At 42.0% G+C, this 14,092-nt stretch overlaps 2 protein-coding genes and 1 non-coding gene across 5 annotated transcripts; 2 read left to right on the forward strand and 1 right to left on the reverse strand.

Moving 5' to 3' along the window:
• The first annotated feature begins 708 nt into the window (after positions 1-708).
• brms1 (BRMS1 transcriptional repressor and anoikis regulator) lies at positions 709-5,587 on the forward strand. 2 transcript variants are annotated; one of them, XM_047572773.1, is made up of 10 exons: positions 709-860; positions 2,003-2,295; positions 2,432-2,522; positions 2,616-2,743; positions 3,839-3,918; positions 4,218-4,314; positions 4,892-4,981; positions 5,064-5,128; positions 5,217-5,256; positions 5,326-5,587. In XM_047572773.1, exons 2-10 carry the CDS (start codon positions 2,058-2,060, stop codon positions 5,331-5,333), a joined length of 837 nt encoding a protein of 278 aa, XP_047428729.1. In that variant the 5' UTR covers positions 709-860; positions 2,003-2,057; the 3' UTR covers positions 5,334-5,587. The 2 variants fall into 2 exon arrangements, with proteins under 2 accessions (XP_047428729.1, XP_047428814.1); XM_047572858.1 differs by having other exon boundaries at positions 744-860; positions 2,024-2,295.
• Positions 5,588-8,944: 3,357 nt separating this feature from the next.
• On the reverse strand, positions 8,945-13,502 carry tmem179ba (transmembrane protein 179Ba). 2 transcript variants are annotated; one of them, XR_007114503.1, is made up of 6 exons: positions 13,342-13,502; positions 12,373-12,569; positions 11,029-11,166; positions 10,369-10,447; positions 9,840-10,081; positions 8,945-9,767 (listed from the first exon to the last, which is right to left on the reverse strand). XR_007114503.1 is itself a non-coding variant. In XM_047609902.1 (5 exons), exons 1-5 carry the CDS (start codon positions 13,438-13,440, stop codon positions 9,899-9,901), a joined length of 696 nt encoding a protein of 231 aa, XP_047465858.1. In that variant the 5' UTR covers positions 13,441-13,501; the 3' UTR covers positions 8,945-9,898. The 2 variants fall into 2 exon arrangements, 1 of the variants encoding a protein (XP_047465858.1); XM_047609902.1 differs by having other exon boundaries at positions 8,945-10,081; positions 13,342-13,501.
• Positions 9,649-9,730, forward strand: trnas-gcu. The gene has a single exon. It is a non-coding gene; the product is annotated as a tRNA-Ser (tRNA).
• Positions 13,503-14,092: the final 590 nt, after the last annotated feature.

The following is a 14,092-nucleotide window of genomic DNA, read 5'->3' on the forward strand; positions in this document are numbered from 1 at the left end:
GCCCAGCACTTTCTTTTCTACAATGTCAAAATGTCTGCTGTGAAAAAGCTCCATTGTCCAAATATACTAGTATAATTTTCTTCCTTGTCATTTGCATGGTTTTGCAGGCATCCTGCATTACTTTGCTGCCATCTTGCGTTTGTTTACAGGATGGCAGCTTCATTTCACACCCCCAGTGAGAAGTGAATTCTGTTGTACGCTATTGGCACGGACTGTTATAGGACAGGACAGTCAGTCAAGGTTAGTTAAAGTTTATCACAACACTGTCTACATAGCATCACGCTGATAACAAGGTCTCATTAAGGAGATAAAGGGAAACTTTTACCCTTCAACTGACTGACACTGTGATAATAAAGCACCATATACTACCATATAAATACCAAATACTACATCAACATATCTTTTAGCTTTTTGGATGGACCTGGATGAATTAGAACCGTCACAGACAGTATACATAATGAAAATATATAATAAAAATATATAATAATAAATAATAAAATAAATAATAAAAATAAAACCAGTATGTGTCAATATGTAAACAATAATAGTAATAAAAAAAAGTAATAAGTAAAGGTAATAAAAATACTATATATTATATTACGTTTGTTACAGTGATCTGGCTTCTGATTGGCTCATTGAAGCTGACTTAGCGTCCTGATTGGACAGACGACTTCCGGGATGGGCGCTCCAATAGGACGTCCCAGGAGCAGGTCTGCGCGCTGATTGGCTGAATTTACGGCTTGTGGAGTCCGGCAAAGTGTCTAACTGAAGAAGACTGTGGCGAAGAGGAAGTACTTCTTTAAAACATGGAAATCTAAGACGTTACACTCCAACTTTGTGCAGCGGAACCGAGGGACACGGTGAGAGGTGTTTTCGGCTTAATGACGGCTTGTTTGTTCACTCGGCCGCCTCCGTTTGGACCCGAGGACGTAGTTAATCCGGGAGCAGTGGAGCTGTGTGGTCAGTGTGTGGAAGCTACTACAGGCGATGCTCCAGTTGTGTTTGACGACATTTAAACTCGGACTCCGTCCGCTCGATGATTCGCCTCAAGCGTTTAGATGAAGTAACTTGAGTTGTGTGGTCTGACGAGGTGATGAGCAGAGAGTCATTCCCTCCCTCTCCTTGTCTTCTTCAGTGTGTGTCTCTGTGTGTGTGTGCGTGCGCGCTCTCAATTGTTAGCTAGTGTTGCACTTGACTTGGGTCTGTTTGCCGCTATTTTTTTTAATAGAAAAGGGCAACAGCAACAGTCAACTGGCTTTTGGAGGGTTTATGAGTGAGTGGACGTGCGATTTAACGCGCTTCGGCCGAAGTTGGGCTCCGTATTTGTGCCTAAATGCCGCCGTCATTCCCACAAGGTTTGTAGTTTTACCGTGTGACGTCACGGAGCCCACCAAGGTGAGACGTCAAAATAAAAGCTCCGGTAGTGCACGTCTCTATGTTTAGGAGATTATTAAAATTAATATTTATATTAATAGTTGTTTTATTATAGGTATGGCGATTACAAGGTGTATGATTTTATTTTGTAGTTTTGCCTTTTATTTTATTTTTTTATTTGTTTTCTGTGAAGCTAAATGTGGAGATTTCCGGCCAGGAGTTGTGTTTTTTTGTCGCGCACTTGACACGCGATTGAAGCCATAAGATTTCTAATTCTTGCTCTATGTGCATAATAATATAGTTAGTATTATTGTATTTATTTACACATAAATAATTCACCGCTTTGCACTTGAATATAGTATCAAGAAACGATTGTTTTTTATTTTATTTAAAATGAAAAAGTTTACAACCTCGCCTGAAACATTTATTTTAAATTTAGTTAAACTTGTTAAAGAATGATTTATAGATAAAATAAACACAGAAAAATAAATGAATGTATTTAATCTACCTTTTCACATTGATTCTAAGCATTGTTTATTTGCCTGACCTCATAGGCCTGACGTTTCCATACCTGACAGGTGAAGTTATTATTTATTTATTTACTTATTCGTGTATCTACCTCTAACAGACCCAGGTCTCAGCAGGGCAGCACGGAGTCTCGTGACCTTTGACCTCAGCCTGCCATGCCCACCCAACCCCCTGTGAGGGAGCCGGAGGAGGAGATGGAGGCAGAAGGAGAGTCGCAACTCCCCGAGGCCAACGGAGAGGTGGAGGAGCCGAGGGAGAGCGAAGGAAAAGCGGGCGGGGGAGGCGGGGGAGGCGAGGAGACCATGGAGGAAAGCACGGAGGAGAGGGAGAGTGACTTGGAAGAGAGTGAAGAGGAAGAAGAGGAGGAGGAGGAAGAGGAGGAGGAGAGTTCAGGTACAAAACCCAACTGCTAGTTTGTACAAACTGTTAACTTGTTTGCTAATCGTGTAAAAGAAAGAGAGGAGAGATGAACCCTTATCTTTATCAGCTGTCTTATCATGTTTGTTGTTTTCCCTCCCTACGTGTGAAGAGATGGACGATGAGGACTGTGAGCGGAGGAGAGGAGAATGTCTGGATGAGATGCTGGATCTGGAGAAACAGTTCCAAGAGCTAAAGGAGAAGTAACTGACACCAGTTTCCCCGTCTCTCTCTTCCTGTGTCTTGAAGTCACCTCAGTCACATCAGCGTTTAACTTCACCTCCTTGTGGTTGCAGGTTGTTTCGGGAGCGGCTGAACCAAGTGAAAGTGAAGCTGGACGAGGTGCTGACGGGGAAGGCCGGAGAGTACAGGGAACCGCTGGCAGCGCTGCAGAACAGCATGCAGATACGAACACAAGTGGCCGGTAAAGCATGCGCACACTTTGGTGATCAGAGAGGAGGGCAGCTGCTGCTTTTGTTTGAATTTTAATGTTTCACGTTAAATGAAAATTGTGAGGTAGATGGAAGCCTCAAAGCAACGTAATATACGGTGCGTCTTTGCATCTTTGGCGCACAAGTCCTGACGGTAAACAAAGAGATCAAGCAAGTGAAACGGAAATATTATGCTTTTGTTGATTCATGTGACTCTCATCACACTGATTGGAATCACGTCTGACTAGATAATCCAACTTGTAATCTTATAGGTGCTAGATTAATCGCGATTAATTAATTTTAATCGCCGGCTTTTTTTAATCTTTTTTCTTCTTTTTATTCTAAACAAATACTTCAGTTTCATTTGTTCACTTGGGTTCTTGTTTATGCAGAAATGTCAAATACTCTGAAGGGCGCAAATACCTTGAAGCTTCACTCTATATACTGTCTATCTATATATCCCGGGTCACTGCAGGAACGTGAGGAGAACCTGCTGACTTTATCATAATATTTAAACACCAAATACAGTATTTGCTGTTCTTTAAAACAGGGCCTATTGATTCATTCCCCAGACGTTTACATACATTTCCAGAATCTTTTGCTCAGTTTCCTCAAACTCTGAACCCCACACATGCCAACTGAAACCACGCTCTCTAATGTGCTCAGAGATTTGCACATTTGCGGTTTGCAATGATATTGTGTGTGAGAGACGTAACTGAATGACGCTTAGAGCTGATACATGAGCTTCAGATTTGTGTGCACAGCTCCAGTTTTTTTGTGTGTATAAAATGGAGGGGGAAACCGTAATAACTGTGACACGCTCGAGGAAATGACACGTGAAATTGAACTTAATTACATTACAGCTATAAAAACAGTAAGAACATTAAGTGCACCTTTTATCTAGTATTGGAACCGGGTTTACAGATTAGTTTTGGTGCTGCAAAGAAGAAGAAGTCCATGCAAGAAAACCTTAAAAAAAAAAAAAACTTGCAGCTGCAGAAGTTTTTAGTATGTGTTTTTAAACTCGTAGTAGTAGTAGTAGTACTATGAGACCATTAGTCTGTCTGAAACCTGTCTTGTCTTTGCAGGAGTGTACAAGGAGTTGTGTCTGCAGGTGATCAAACACAAGCACGAATGTGAAATACAAGGTGCAAGGCAGCACCTGGAGGTAATAAACACACACACGCTGTTGATCCTTTTACCAACCAGACTGATTATAGAACAAATAATAACTACATTAAAAATAACAAACCTATAACTTCTGCTATGAATGTAGAAGATCTTCCATAATGTCCATACATATTAGACATTAATAGACGTTTTCCAAAACTAAAACACTTAGGGAGGATAGAAGTTATGACAGAGGGGTGAAGATAGTCTGACAGATTGTGTATTCTACTGTTTTATTAAAAGTCCCTACTTATGATGCTGTCCCAGTGTCTTCATTCATCCACATGTGTCTTTCAGAGTGAGCGGACGTTGCTGTTCGATGCCATGAAGACAGAGCTGCTGGAAAAGATAAGGAGACTGGAGGAGGACAGGCAGAACATAGACCTCACCTCAGGTAGAAGACAGTCAAAGATGTTACCGGCATCGTCGTTAACATCATTCGCTTCGTTGTTTTAGGGAGTAAAATTCAATTAACTCGTCTTTCCTCTGAGAAATCATCTATTTATTTATAGTGAAAAGGAAAAGTGGGCAACTTTATTTGTCCTCCCTACTGTTGTTTTTGTTATTTGACTGTGCATGCGAATCTAAATTTAATGTTTCCTTTGGGTAATTATGACTTGGTGGCAATGCAATACCATGAGTCTGCATGACAACGTCCAAAACCTTAATAAGATACTTAGCAGAGGTAAAAAAAAATATGTAGCGAGAAGGACGTGGCATTGTGTTCAGATGTTTGACTGATATAAGCTAGTTCTTCCCTAGCCCCAACCCAATGTCACAATCTTGTATTAAACTACACACAAGGATCATTGCATTTTTTCACACTCAACTCGAATGTACTTGTTTTGTCGGTGGCTCAAAGTGCACGACATGGAATCATCTGAATGCTTTTAATGGAGGCTGCCAAGGTTGCCTGGTACCAGTATGGATCAGAGGAGATTAGAAGTTAACGCTTTGCTTTCTCTTTCCAGAGTGGAGCGATGAGTTGAAGGGCAAGAAGTGTAAAAGAAAGAACCTTCTGGGACGGTCGGAGAGAAAAAAGAAAGTAGCTCTGGTCTCAGGTAAAGCTATATGTGATGTATTTTAACTCGCTGATAAATCGATACGTTGAAATGATCTGTAAAGGCTGCTTCTGCGTCGCAGGGCCTTTCATCGTCTACATGCTGAGGGACATCGACATCCTTGAAGACTGGACTGCCATCAAGAAGGTAAAATTTGTGAATGCCACAATGCTCCTTATTGTTTAGTTTCTCGTCATCTGCTGCCAGATATGAATGTTTTCTGTTTGTTTTTCAGGCGAAAGCAGCACTGTCGCCTCTAAAAAAGAAAGTTGAAAGTAAGTCTACCTCTAGCAGACAGCCACGCTATTTATTTCCCTTCTAACTTGTCTGTCTTTGTCTTTCAGAGCGGTGATAGTAGGACCTATGACACCAGGGTCACTCACATTCCCTCACAGCTTTACGCCACTAACAGTCCGGTTCTGTCTCCTGGACTGAAACCCAGCATACCGTTGTTGTTGTTTTCCTGCACCCTGTACCTCTTTCAAGACCACCCCACTGCTTGTTTGTACCTATTGCTATTTAAAACATGTTCTTAATGATATGACAACCATGTATTTATAGAATGATTTATGATGCTGATTAAATTTTTAAAGTTTTATGACTCAAGCTCCAGGTTTTCATTTAATGCCTCTTGCTCTATGCATCCTCTTTAGATTCATTTCCTGGAAAGGTGCCTGGATTATTTAAAATTAATTTACAACAAAACGACTTTAAGCGTTATTTTGGACTTAACTACCCATCAAAGCCCAGTGAGTCATTTATAACAAACTAAACAGGAATTAACCTGTTCAAGAAAGACCAAAACAAGACAAAAAGAGCAGACAAGGACTACTAAAGGAAGCAAAGACCTTTCAGGACAAACGAAAATACAAAAGAAATAAATATCGACTTATTTTTATGCCCAATATTTGGAAAATATGGACAGGAGACGTCTTGTGTGTTCTCTAAACCTAAAACTGCCAAAGTGCACTGACTCATTTCTTCAGACGAAATGGTTGAAAGATCAGTGGAGGTCAGAATATCCAACAAGTGACTGTGTTTACCAAATAACACACATCGCACATCTGAGTTTGTGACGAGTAACACCGGGGTTCCCCAAGGAACTGTCCTGGTACCATTCTTCTTCACTCGTCCAAGTACCTTGGGGTCCACATCAACAATAAACACATCAACAATAAACTGGACTGGACTCGTAATACAGACGCCCTCCACAGGAGATATGATATGATAAACAATCAGACATTCATATGTGTTTAGTTTCAAAACTCTCTGCGTTTCCACTTTCCACCGGGGCCAAATCCTCCTGAGTGGCAAAAACATGGTGTAGTGTTATCAGTAAATACAGGGAGGCTGTGAAAAACGTGGATTATCAGATCATTTAAGGACAAATGGACTTGACGATGATCCATACGAACAAATGGTCCACAAACATTGACATGAAATCAGTTATCCTGGTATTTATATATATATTATTGTATTTTTATATATTCTCAACATTTGCACATTTTTGTTTAGTTTTGTTTGCGGCACCGTGGACCTTTGAGGAAGGTAATTTCAGTCCTGTATTGTGTTGCACATTGACTTGACTTATAGGCCTGATTTCAATACCTGCAAATACTATATACTAATGAATGACGTTTTGGTACTTTATACAACACAGCTCCAAAGGCTTTGTACTACAGTAAGTTACCCCCTTATTTAGAAAAGTGGATTAGCTTCAGTTTCAGTTAGTTTAAATTAGTTTTAGGTCATTTCCGTTATGCTAAATGTAGCTAAATAAAAGATGCTAACGCTAAGAGCTTTACCGAGAAGTAACGTTAGCCACACAATACATAACTTAAGGTATGACTTAATAAAAACAAATACAGCATAAATGAATATTACCTGACACAGAATGTGAACCACAACACCGGCTTTCTGCGGATGGATTCCAGTTGTTTCTTCTAATGCAGCGACCCATTTACTTGTCTTTTCTTTGGCAGTCGGAGATATCTGTAAAGATAAATCTTTTCTTTTTTTTTCGTACAACAGCTCTTCACCTTTATTATTATTATTTTTTTTTATTTAGTTTTACAATTTAGACGCCATTAAAGCCGATGATTTACTCTAACGCTGCTAATCTCCACGATCAACTGTCACTTTTTGCCACTCAGTGGCCGTAACCATGGAGACGTCGGCCTGCTGTGACGTCACGTCCATGCGCCCTATAGTAGAAAAGCAACAGAACAGAGACAAAGGTCTGTTTGGAAAGTGTTTATTCGACATGAAGTAAGAGGAAAGGTTTGAATATTTACATGTGATTTATTTATTTTTTCACATAGCAGCAGGGATCAATTAATAAAGTGCTTTTTTTTTCTCTTCCTAGTTTTTCTTTCCTCTCAACTCCTGGATTTCTTTTCTTAGGCCACTCAATTACTTTGATCATAAACAATATTTATGCTGGACTTTAAATGACTCAAATAACATTTCATCCTTCTGTTTTGCTCCGTGCAATCTAGTCTCCTCATCATCCCCTTCTCCTCTCTTCTTTTGTTCGCCAATCGGTTTTGAGCTCGAGGCCACGTCGCCGTCATTCCTCTCCCTCACAGGTGCTTGCTGAGCTTGCGCGCCTGCCTCTCCCTGGCCTCGAAGGCCGCCTTGGTGTCCAGGAGCTCGTCCAGCTGCCGGCGGATGCGGGCCATGTCGAGCTGGGTGGCCTCGCACTGCTCGCGCAGGGCCGCCGACTCCTCCCGGAGCTGCGTGGCGGCGGCGGAGAGCTGCTCGCTGCGCTCCCTGCACTGCAGCTGCATCCTCCTGGCGTCGCTCAGGAGCGACTCCACGCTCAGCACCACCGACTCACACTGGTCTTTGGACACGTCCTGGACACAGACGGGAGGTCAGGGGTCAAAACCAGACTCTACGACAGACTCTGCTTTGTCCTTTTTTTTTTTTTTTTTTTTTACATATTTGGCAGACAACTCGAACTCTCCGGCCAAAACCAAAGCAGATAGAGTGAATCAGTGGCTGCAGATGAACAGGTTTAAAACAGAACATTTGATCTGTGGAGAGTGAAGTGGCTTAAAGAGGCTTATCGGGGCTCAGCTCAGCCCGTGGTGTCCGCTGCTCTTCTCTATGTGTTTTATCTGATCCTACCACCGCTACGCTCCGTCTCTGATGCTCTGTGCGAGCACACGCAAAAAGCAGCAGTCAAACAGCAAGAAAAAACGTCTCACCATGGACTCCAGGGTCAGGTTAATCTCGAGCCTTCGCGTGGTCTTCTTCTGAGATTCGAGTTTGGAGATGTGAGCGCTGTTCTCCAGAGCTCCGTCTCAGGAAATGAAAGGAGACAGTAAATCGAAGGATGACACCACCTGTAGAGGATGGAAGTTTTTGTGTTTTGTTTTTTTCAATGTAAACCTCCCAGCTATGTGTCCTGTCCTGTCCTGTCCTGTGTTTCCTCTTCTTCTTTCTCTACCTTCTTCCAGGGCTCCGGTGAAGTCATGTAATCCACAGAGATTAGATTAGTTAACTAAAGGGAAAAGGAGTCGTGCTGTAACAGCGGCAGTAAGCTCCTTCGATCTATTTTGATCTGTCAGGTAACTCATTCGGAAACAAACACCAATTTTAAATCAAGCTCGGAAATCATTAACAAAGGGAGAGATTTTAGATAATAAATCTTCATTTTTGCAGCAATGTCTAAAAGATGAGTTCATGGGGAGTGATGAAACAGTGCGAAACCCACACATTATTCCTGTTGTATCTGTTTAGGATCAAAATCACTACGATTTACTACTCGAATTAGACAACGCTCAGTTTAAACGATGGAGAATAAAGACAGACACAACGGTTATTTGTAATGAAAAACGTAAAAAATAATCCAGTGGATCTCAGCTTTTATTTAACTTCATCGCTGCAGCATTACGGAGCATCGCACTGAGCAAAAACACTCATGAAGCTGAACACATAAATAATCACTAAAATGTCTGTGGTACAACAGAAGTGTCTTTATTTGTTGTCTGCCAGCAGAGGGAGACATAGTTCAGCCCCGACCACCCCACAAACACATGAGGCTGGAACATGTGTGATCATCTTCCCTCCCCTACTGGTTCCCACAGTGGAACACAAACAGTGTCTTATGCCATCGGTACGAACTAAATATTTGAAATCTTCACTTTTTTTTTTTTAATAGGCACAATATCCCAGAATCAAATATATGTTTAAGACTCAATTAAATTAGCTTCAACGTCAAATTAAATAATTAATCATCATCATCATCACAAAGACGTCTCAATTAATTCATCTGAATGACACAAAAGGTTTAATATAAGATGAAAAAAAAAAGGGACTTTGAACTATTGGACAATCAAACTGTTTTACAGTGAATGTGTTAATATAAAATACCTTTTCATGTAAGAAACATCTGCCAGTCGTATAAAAAGTACAACACGCGAGGGAAATACAAAACGAATGCCTCCGATAAACACTCTTAATATTTGCTGTCTGTGTAAATAAAGTTAATGAACGAACAAACGCACATTCCTGTTCCTACAGACATACACCTGAAATAGCTTTGGTAAGAGGGTGGATGCGGCGGGAGGGTAAATATGAACAGCGCTCCAGCCTCAGGGTTGTGTTTCATGTCGCGGAGGCTCTGCGGGGTTTTGGATTTCCGTGGCGACTCCGCACCAGACGAGGTGGCCGAGTGGTTAAGGCGATGGACTGCTAATCCATTGTGCTCTGCACGCGTGGGTTCGAATCCCATCCTCGTCGGGGTGGCCGTTCAACTTTTCTACACGCATTTTAAGCCCTTAACAAAAACAGACTGAGTTAATACATAACCTGAAAACGTGCTGGCATTCGGCTGAACGCGCGTATTTACCCTCCGCCACATCCACTCTCGTGTTATCGTTTTTCTGCGTAACTCGCGACGGCCGTTCCTCACTGCGGCCTCGCGGGGTTGTTGAAGAACGGCTCGGTCTCTTCCGGCGTCACCCCCGAGTCGCCCCCGAAAAGCCCCGCGCCCGGTCCTCCTCCCGCGATCACCTTGGAGCTCTGACGCCTCTGGACGAACACCAGGACCCCGATGATGATCCAGAAGAAGAAGTTGACCCACACGGCCGTCTGAGACACAGGGACAGGGGAGGTTCTTTCAAATCCTGGTTAAGTGAAGCTGGCGCTATCGGAGAAATCTCTGTAAAATGCTTTTTATTTAATTTTATATGGATAAAAAACTACAAGGAGAGTTGTGGGTTTCTCCTTGATCTTTTTTTTAGTCTCTAATAGGAGTAAATTTCATCAAATAACTTGTTACAAATTCAATCAAATGAAATCAGGCAGAAATGTACATAGCTGCAACGTGTTGAATGTGATTCTAGACATCAAATAAATTTCATGATTTCACTTCTGACCTCTGCTTTTTGTAGGCCGCTGAAGAACGGTCCTCCGCTGCGCGGAATGGCCCATTTTAAAGTCTGAGCTTGTTCACAGCTTGAGAGACAGAAACGTGACACGAGACGTTAGACACGAGACAGACAACAGATGCGACGGGTTCCTCAAAAACTCACCGTGAAACATTACATATGTGAGGTGGCAGATGTTGCACTGGTGATGGGTTAATGATTTAACATTCATTTAAAAGCAGCCCTCCGGTTTTATACAGACTGAGCATCCATTACATTATGAACACCTTCCTAATACTGTTGTTTCCCAGTTTGAGAGCTAGTGAATTTGGATGTTTTTTTTGTTTTTTTTTGCTGTGTGTTGGGGTTGTCTGGTCTGGTCTGGTCTAGGTGGGTGAATGAATTGTCACAAGATGGTCAAAGTTATTGACTTCTCCCATCAGTGGTCATAATGTTACGGCTGACCGTGCAGTCATTTTAATATATTTTTCTGCTAACCCAGCGTAATGAATGTCACAGCTGTCATGAGATCAGTGTTGCATGACTAGAGTCAGAAAACGACGCAAACAGAAAGTAGATTGCGTCGCTTCTGTGCGGGCGCGTTCGTGCGATCGCATTGCCAAAAGAGTGTGTGTGTGTGTGTGTGTGTGTGTGTGTGCGCGCCCACACCTGGTGATGTTGGTAACGGTTTTGGTGATGGAGGAGCAGAGCGAGTCCCGGCCGATCTTCAGCATGCAGCCCGTGATGAGCAGGAAGAACAGGAAGACGCCGCACAGGACCACGACCACGTTCATCGACATGCGCTCCCTGCGAAGGAAAGGAAAAGCACACGACAATGTTATCACACACGTGACTCTGTCCGAAAGAGGCCGTGTCCTCGTTGCACGTTGAACTTTTTTATTATTTCGGGTGGGGTGTCTGGCATTTTGCCATGTATCACACAATTGTGCCCTGACTGTGGAATGCACCGAATTGTTCCAGTGCATCCCACAGGGCATAGGTCTTCAACAGGAGGTACTGCAGGGGGGGTCGCAAAATCTTTGGTTGATTAGCATTTTTTTTTAAATTTTCCCCCATAAAATTAAATTTCTTTAAATACTCATTAACATGAATCCTTCATATTTTAGTAAAGGGATCAATTCAGGCAGAAGACGTTAGCTTTCATTCAGCCATACAGGAGTTATCTCAACATCGCACTGTTTCACACCAGCCCAGGAAGTGTCAATCTAAGCTTCCTGTGCACAGTAGGCCCCGCCCCTGTCGGTGCCGAACCAATCACGAGGCCGCATATTACACGCCGACTCAGTTCGGGTTCCCACGCAACTGTCCGAGAGCCTATTCAGTCCCCAGGTGAAATCCCAGAAGAGCGTAGCAAAATCAGTAGATGAGAAGCTAACAGCGCAGCTCACTCCCATCAGCCAACTATTGAAACTGCTTTGTTTTCTTTAAATTTGTCTTTGAAATCTTTTAATATGTATGTCTATGACAGGTATGTTAATGTTTACAGCAGCTGCACGTTTGAAATAAAGAAATTATTATTTTTACCTATGTGTCATTTGAATAGCTTAATATTGAATGCAAAATGATGATAATGTATATTTCTAAACAGCACTTAGGCCGAGTTTAAATAGATATATAGCTACATATTACAGGTAGGGGGTCCCTTTTTAATCTCTTATCAGTTTTGGGGTCCTTGGCCTAAAAATTGTTGAAGACCCTTAACACAGAGGCTTTATTCAGTTTGGGATTTTGTGAATTTCTTGCTATTCTTCTCGTTTTTTGGTGGCTTCCATCAAGGAGTGTCATTGTTAAAGGGTGGGGGGAGACTAGTCTGGTCTAGGTGGATGCTACATGTCTAAATAACATCCAGGTGAATGAATGCCAGGTCCAGACATTTCGCAGCAGAACGCTAAATCTTCACATGGTCAATGTTAATTACTTTTCCTGTGAGTGGTTTTAATGTTGTGGCTGATTGGTGTATACAACACACACACACACACAACAGTTGTGTACCTTCTTTGGTCCGTGTCGAAGCAGAGGGTGTATCCCCAGTACAGGGACAGGGAGAAGCACATCACTGCCACCAGGATGGATATGGCGGAGGCAAAGTAGCACAGAGAAGGGGAGCTGGAGCTCTGGACTCCGATGAGTTTAGCTGTGGCATTGTAGTTGACTATTCCGTACAGCATACACCGACCCCCAAAGTCACCCTGAAAGAAGAAGACAAATGCGTGAATTGTGTTCCACTCGGAGGTTGTGTTTAACTGAGAGGAAGAAGAAGAAGAAGAGGAGCAGCCTATGGACACTTAAACCGAGGCGCCTGACTCCTATCAAGAAGCAGCACGCACGAGAAACGGGCACGAGGAGCCTCCGCGTCACATGATGAGACGCTTTTATTAAGTCGCGCGCCTTCAAATGTCCTCTTTTTTTGTCACACACACACACACACACACACACACACACACACAATCACGCACGCGCGCTTTCTGATTGGTTACGAAGGGGAAAGAGTCACAATATACATGGAGTGTTTATGGCGTCAACAGAAAACAGCCTGAAGTGAAAGTGGCTTGTTTGTAACTGGAAAAGTACCATTTACTTTTAAAAAAGTTTTAAAAAAAGAAAGACTTATTTGCTATTTCACGCTTAGCAGGAAACCAGAAGTGAAAGCGCGTGTCCCTTTTCTGCAAAATCTTCCGACTGTACAAATTCAATCATATTTGATCCAGAAAAGAAGGCGGCCATTTCTAAAGCAAATGTTGCGAAACATTAGGCAAATAATCAAATTAAATAAACACAAAAAAAGTAGTTTCGTAGCAACTAAATAAACTCCACGCATAAAAAAAACAACAACTCTCGTTTTCGCTTCACTTTACACAACTTTGTGGTCAAGACGCACGCACTTGGAAAGTCTACCCGGAAGAGGACTGATTAACATTATCAGGACCGATAACGGCGGAGTAATTAACAGGTTAAAGTCACCTGGACGATGGTGATGGACGCGGCGGTGACTATCCCGCAGACGAAGCAGCTGACGTACAGAACCAGCTCCAGCAGCAGCAGCACCGGCGGCGCCATCATCCAGCGGCCCGGTTCCCGTCTGGAAGCAGAGAGCGGCGGCGTGAAGGCAGCCGCAACAACACCGACCACTTCCCGTCACATGTTTCAAAAAATAAAACGGCAGCTGGTGCGATATCAGCTGATGATGTAAAAAAATAAAAAACAAAATAAAATAAAAATAACGTTTGCTGTATAGTTTCATTTATGATTATGCTAAATATTAATTTAAAGCGTCAATGCGTTATGCGTAAAGACTTTCTTTTACCATTAGAAATATCTCGAATAAGCTGTTGGAGGGGAAAGTAGGAGACAAGCAATGTACAATCATTTTTTAAATAAAATAAAGTAATTAAAAACAATTTAAGACACGCCTTGCCTTATTTTAAATAAACACACTGTCTAAATTTCTTCTCAACTTACCTGATTGTTCTTTGCCGATTTCACAGAGAGGCTTATATTTTGAAGGTTAATTTTATTTCCGGTGATAGTTTTAAAAAAAAAAATTGCAGTTTTTTTGCAGTTTTTTATTTTTATAAATTAATATTATTATCAGTCACTGTCAAACTGAAATGTCCGAAACTACAACCCTGCATCCAAATAAGCTGCAATCTTCTTCAGAGGTTCACCACTTTTACGCGTCCACCTGTTAAATGCGTTTTAAATCGTTTTTTTT

This window comes from Mugil cephalus, chromosome 1 (genome assembly GCF_022458985.1).
Source record: "Mugil cephalus isolate CIBA_MC_2020 chromosome 1, CIBA_Mcephalus_1.1, whole genome shotgun sequence".
In the NCBI taxonomy this organism is placed as follows: domain Eukaryota; kingdom Metazoa; phylum Chordata; class Actinopteri; order Mugiliformes; family Mugilidae; genus Mugil; species Mugil cephalus.

What these genes read in the sequence shown, in the direction of transcription:
- brms1 (XM_047572773.1), top strand. Translation starts at nt 2,058, where the DNA reads ATGCCCACCCAACCCCCTGTGAGGGAGCCGGAGGAGGAGATGGAGGCA. An exon ending in GAACATAGACCTCACCTCAG is followed by an intron (nt 4,315 to 4,891) that starts GTAGAAGACAGT and finishes TTCTCTTTCCAG; the next exon opens with AGTGGAGCGATGAGTTGAAG. An exon ending in GAAAGTAGCTCTGGTCTCAG is followed by an intron (nt 4,982 to 5,063) that starts GTAAAGCTATAT and finishes TCTGCGTCGCAG; the next exon opens with GGCCTTTCATCGTCTACATG.
- tmem179ba (XM_047609902.1), bottom strand. Translation starts at nt 13,440, where the DNA reads ATGATGGCGCCGCCGGTGCTGCTGCTGCTGGAGCTGGTTCTGTACGTC. An exon ending in CGTCCATCACCATCGTCCAG is followed by an intron (nt 12,570 to 13,341) that starts GTGACTTTAACC and finishes TTCTTCTTTCAG; the next exon opens with GGTGACTTTGGGGGTCGGTG. An exon ending in ACCGTTACCAACATCACCAG is followed by an intron (nt 10,448 to 11,028) that starts GTGTGGGCGCGC and finishes CTGTCTCTCAAG; the next exon opens with CTGTGAACAAGCTCAGACTT.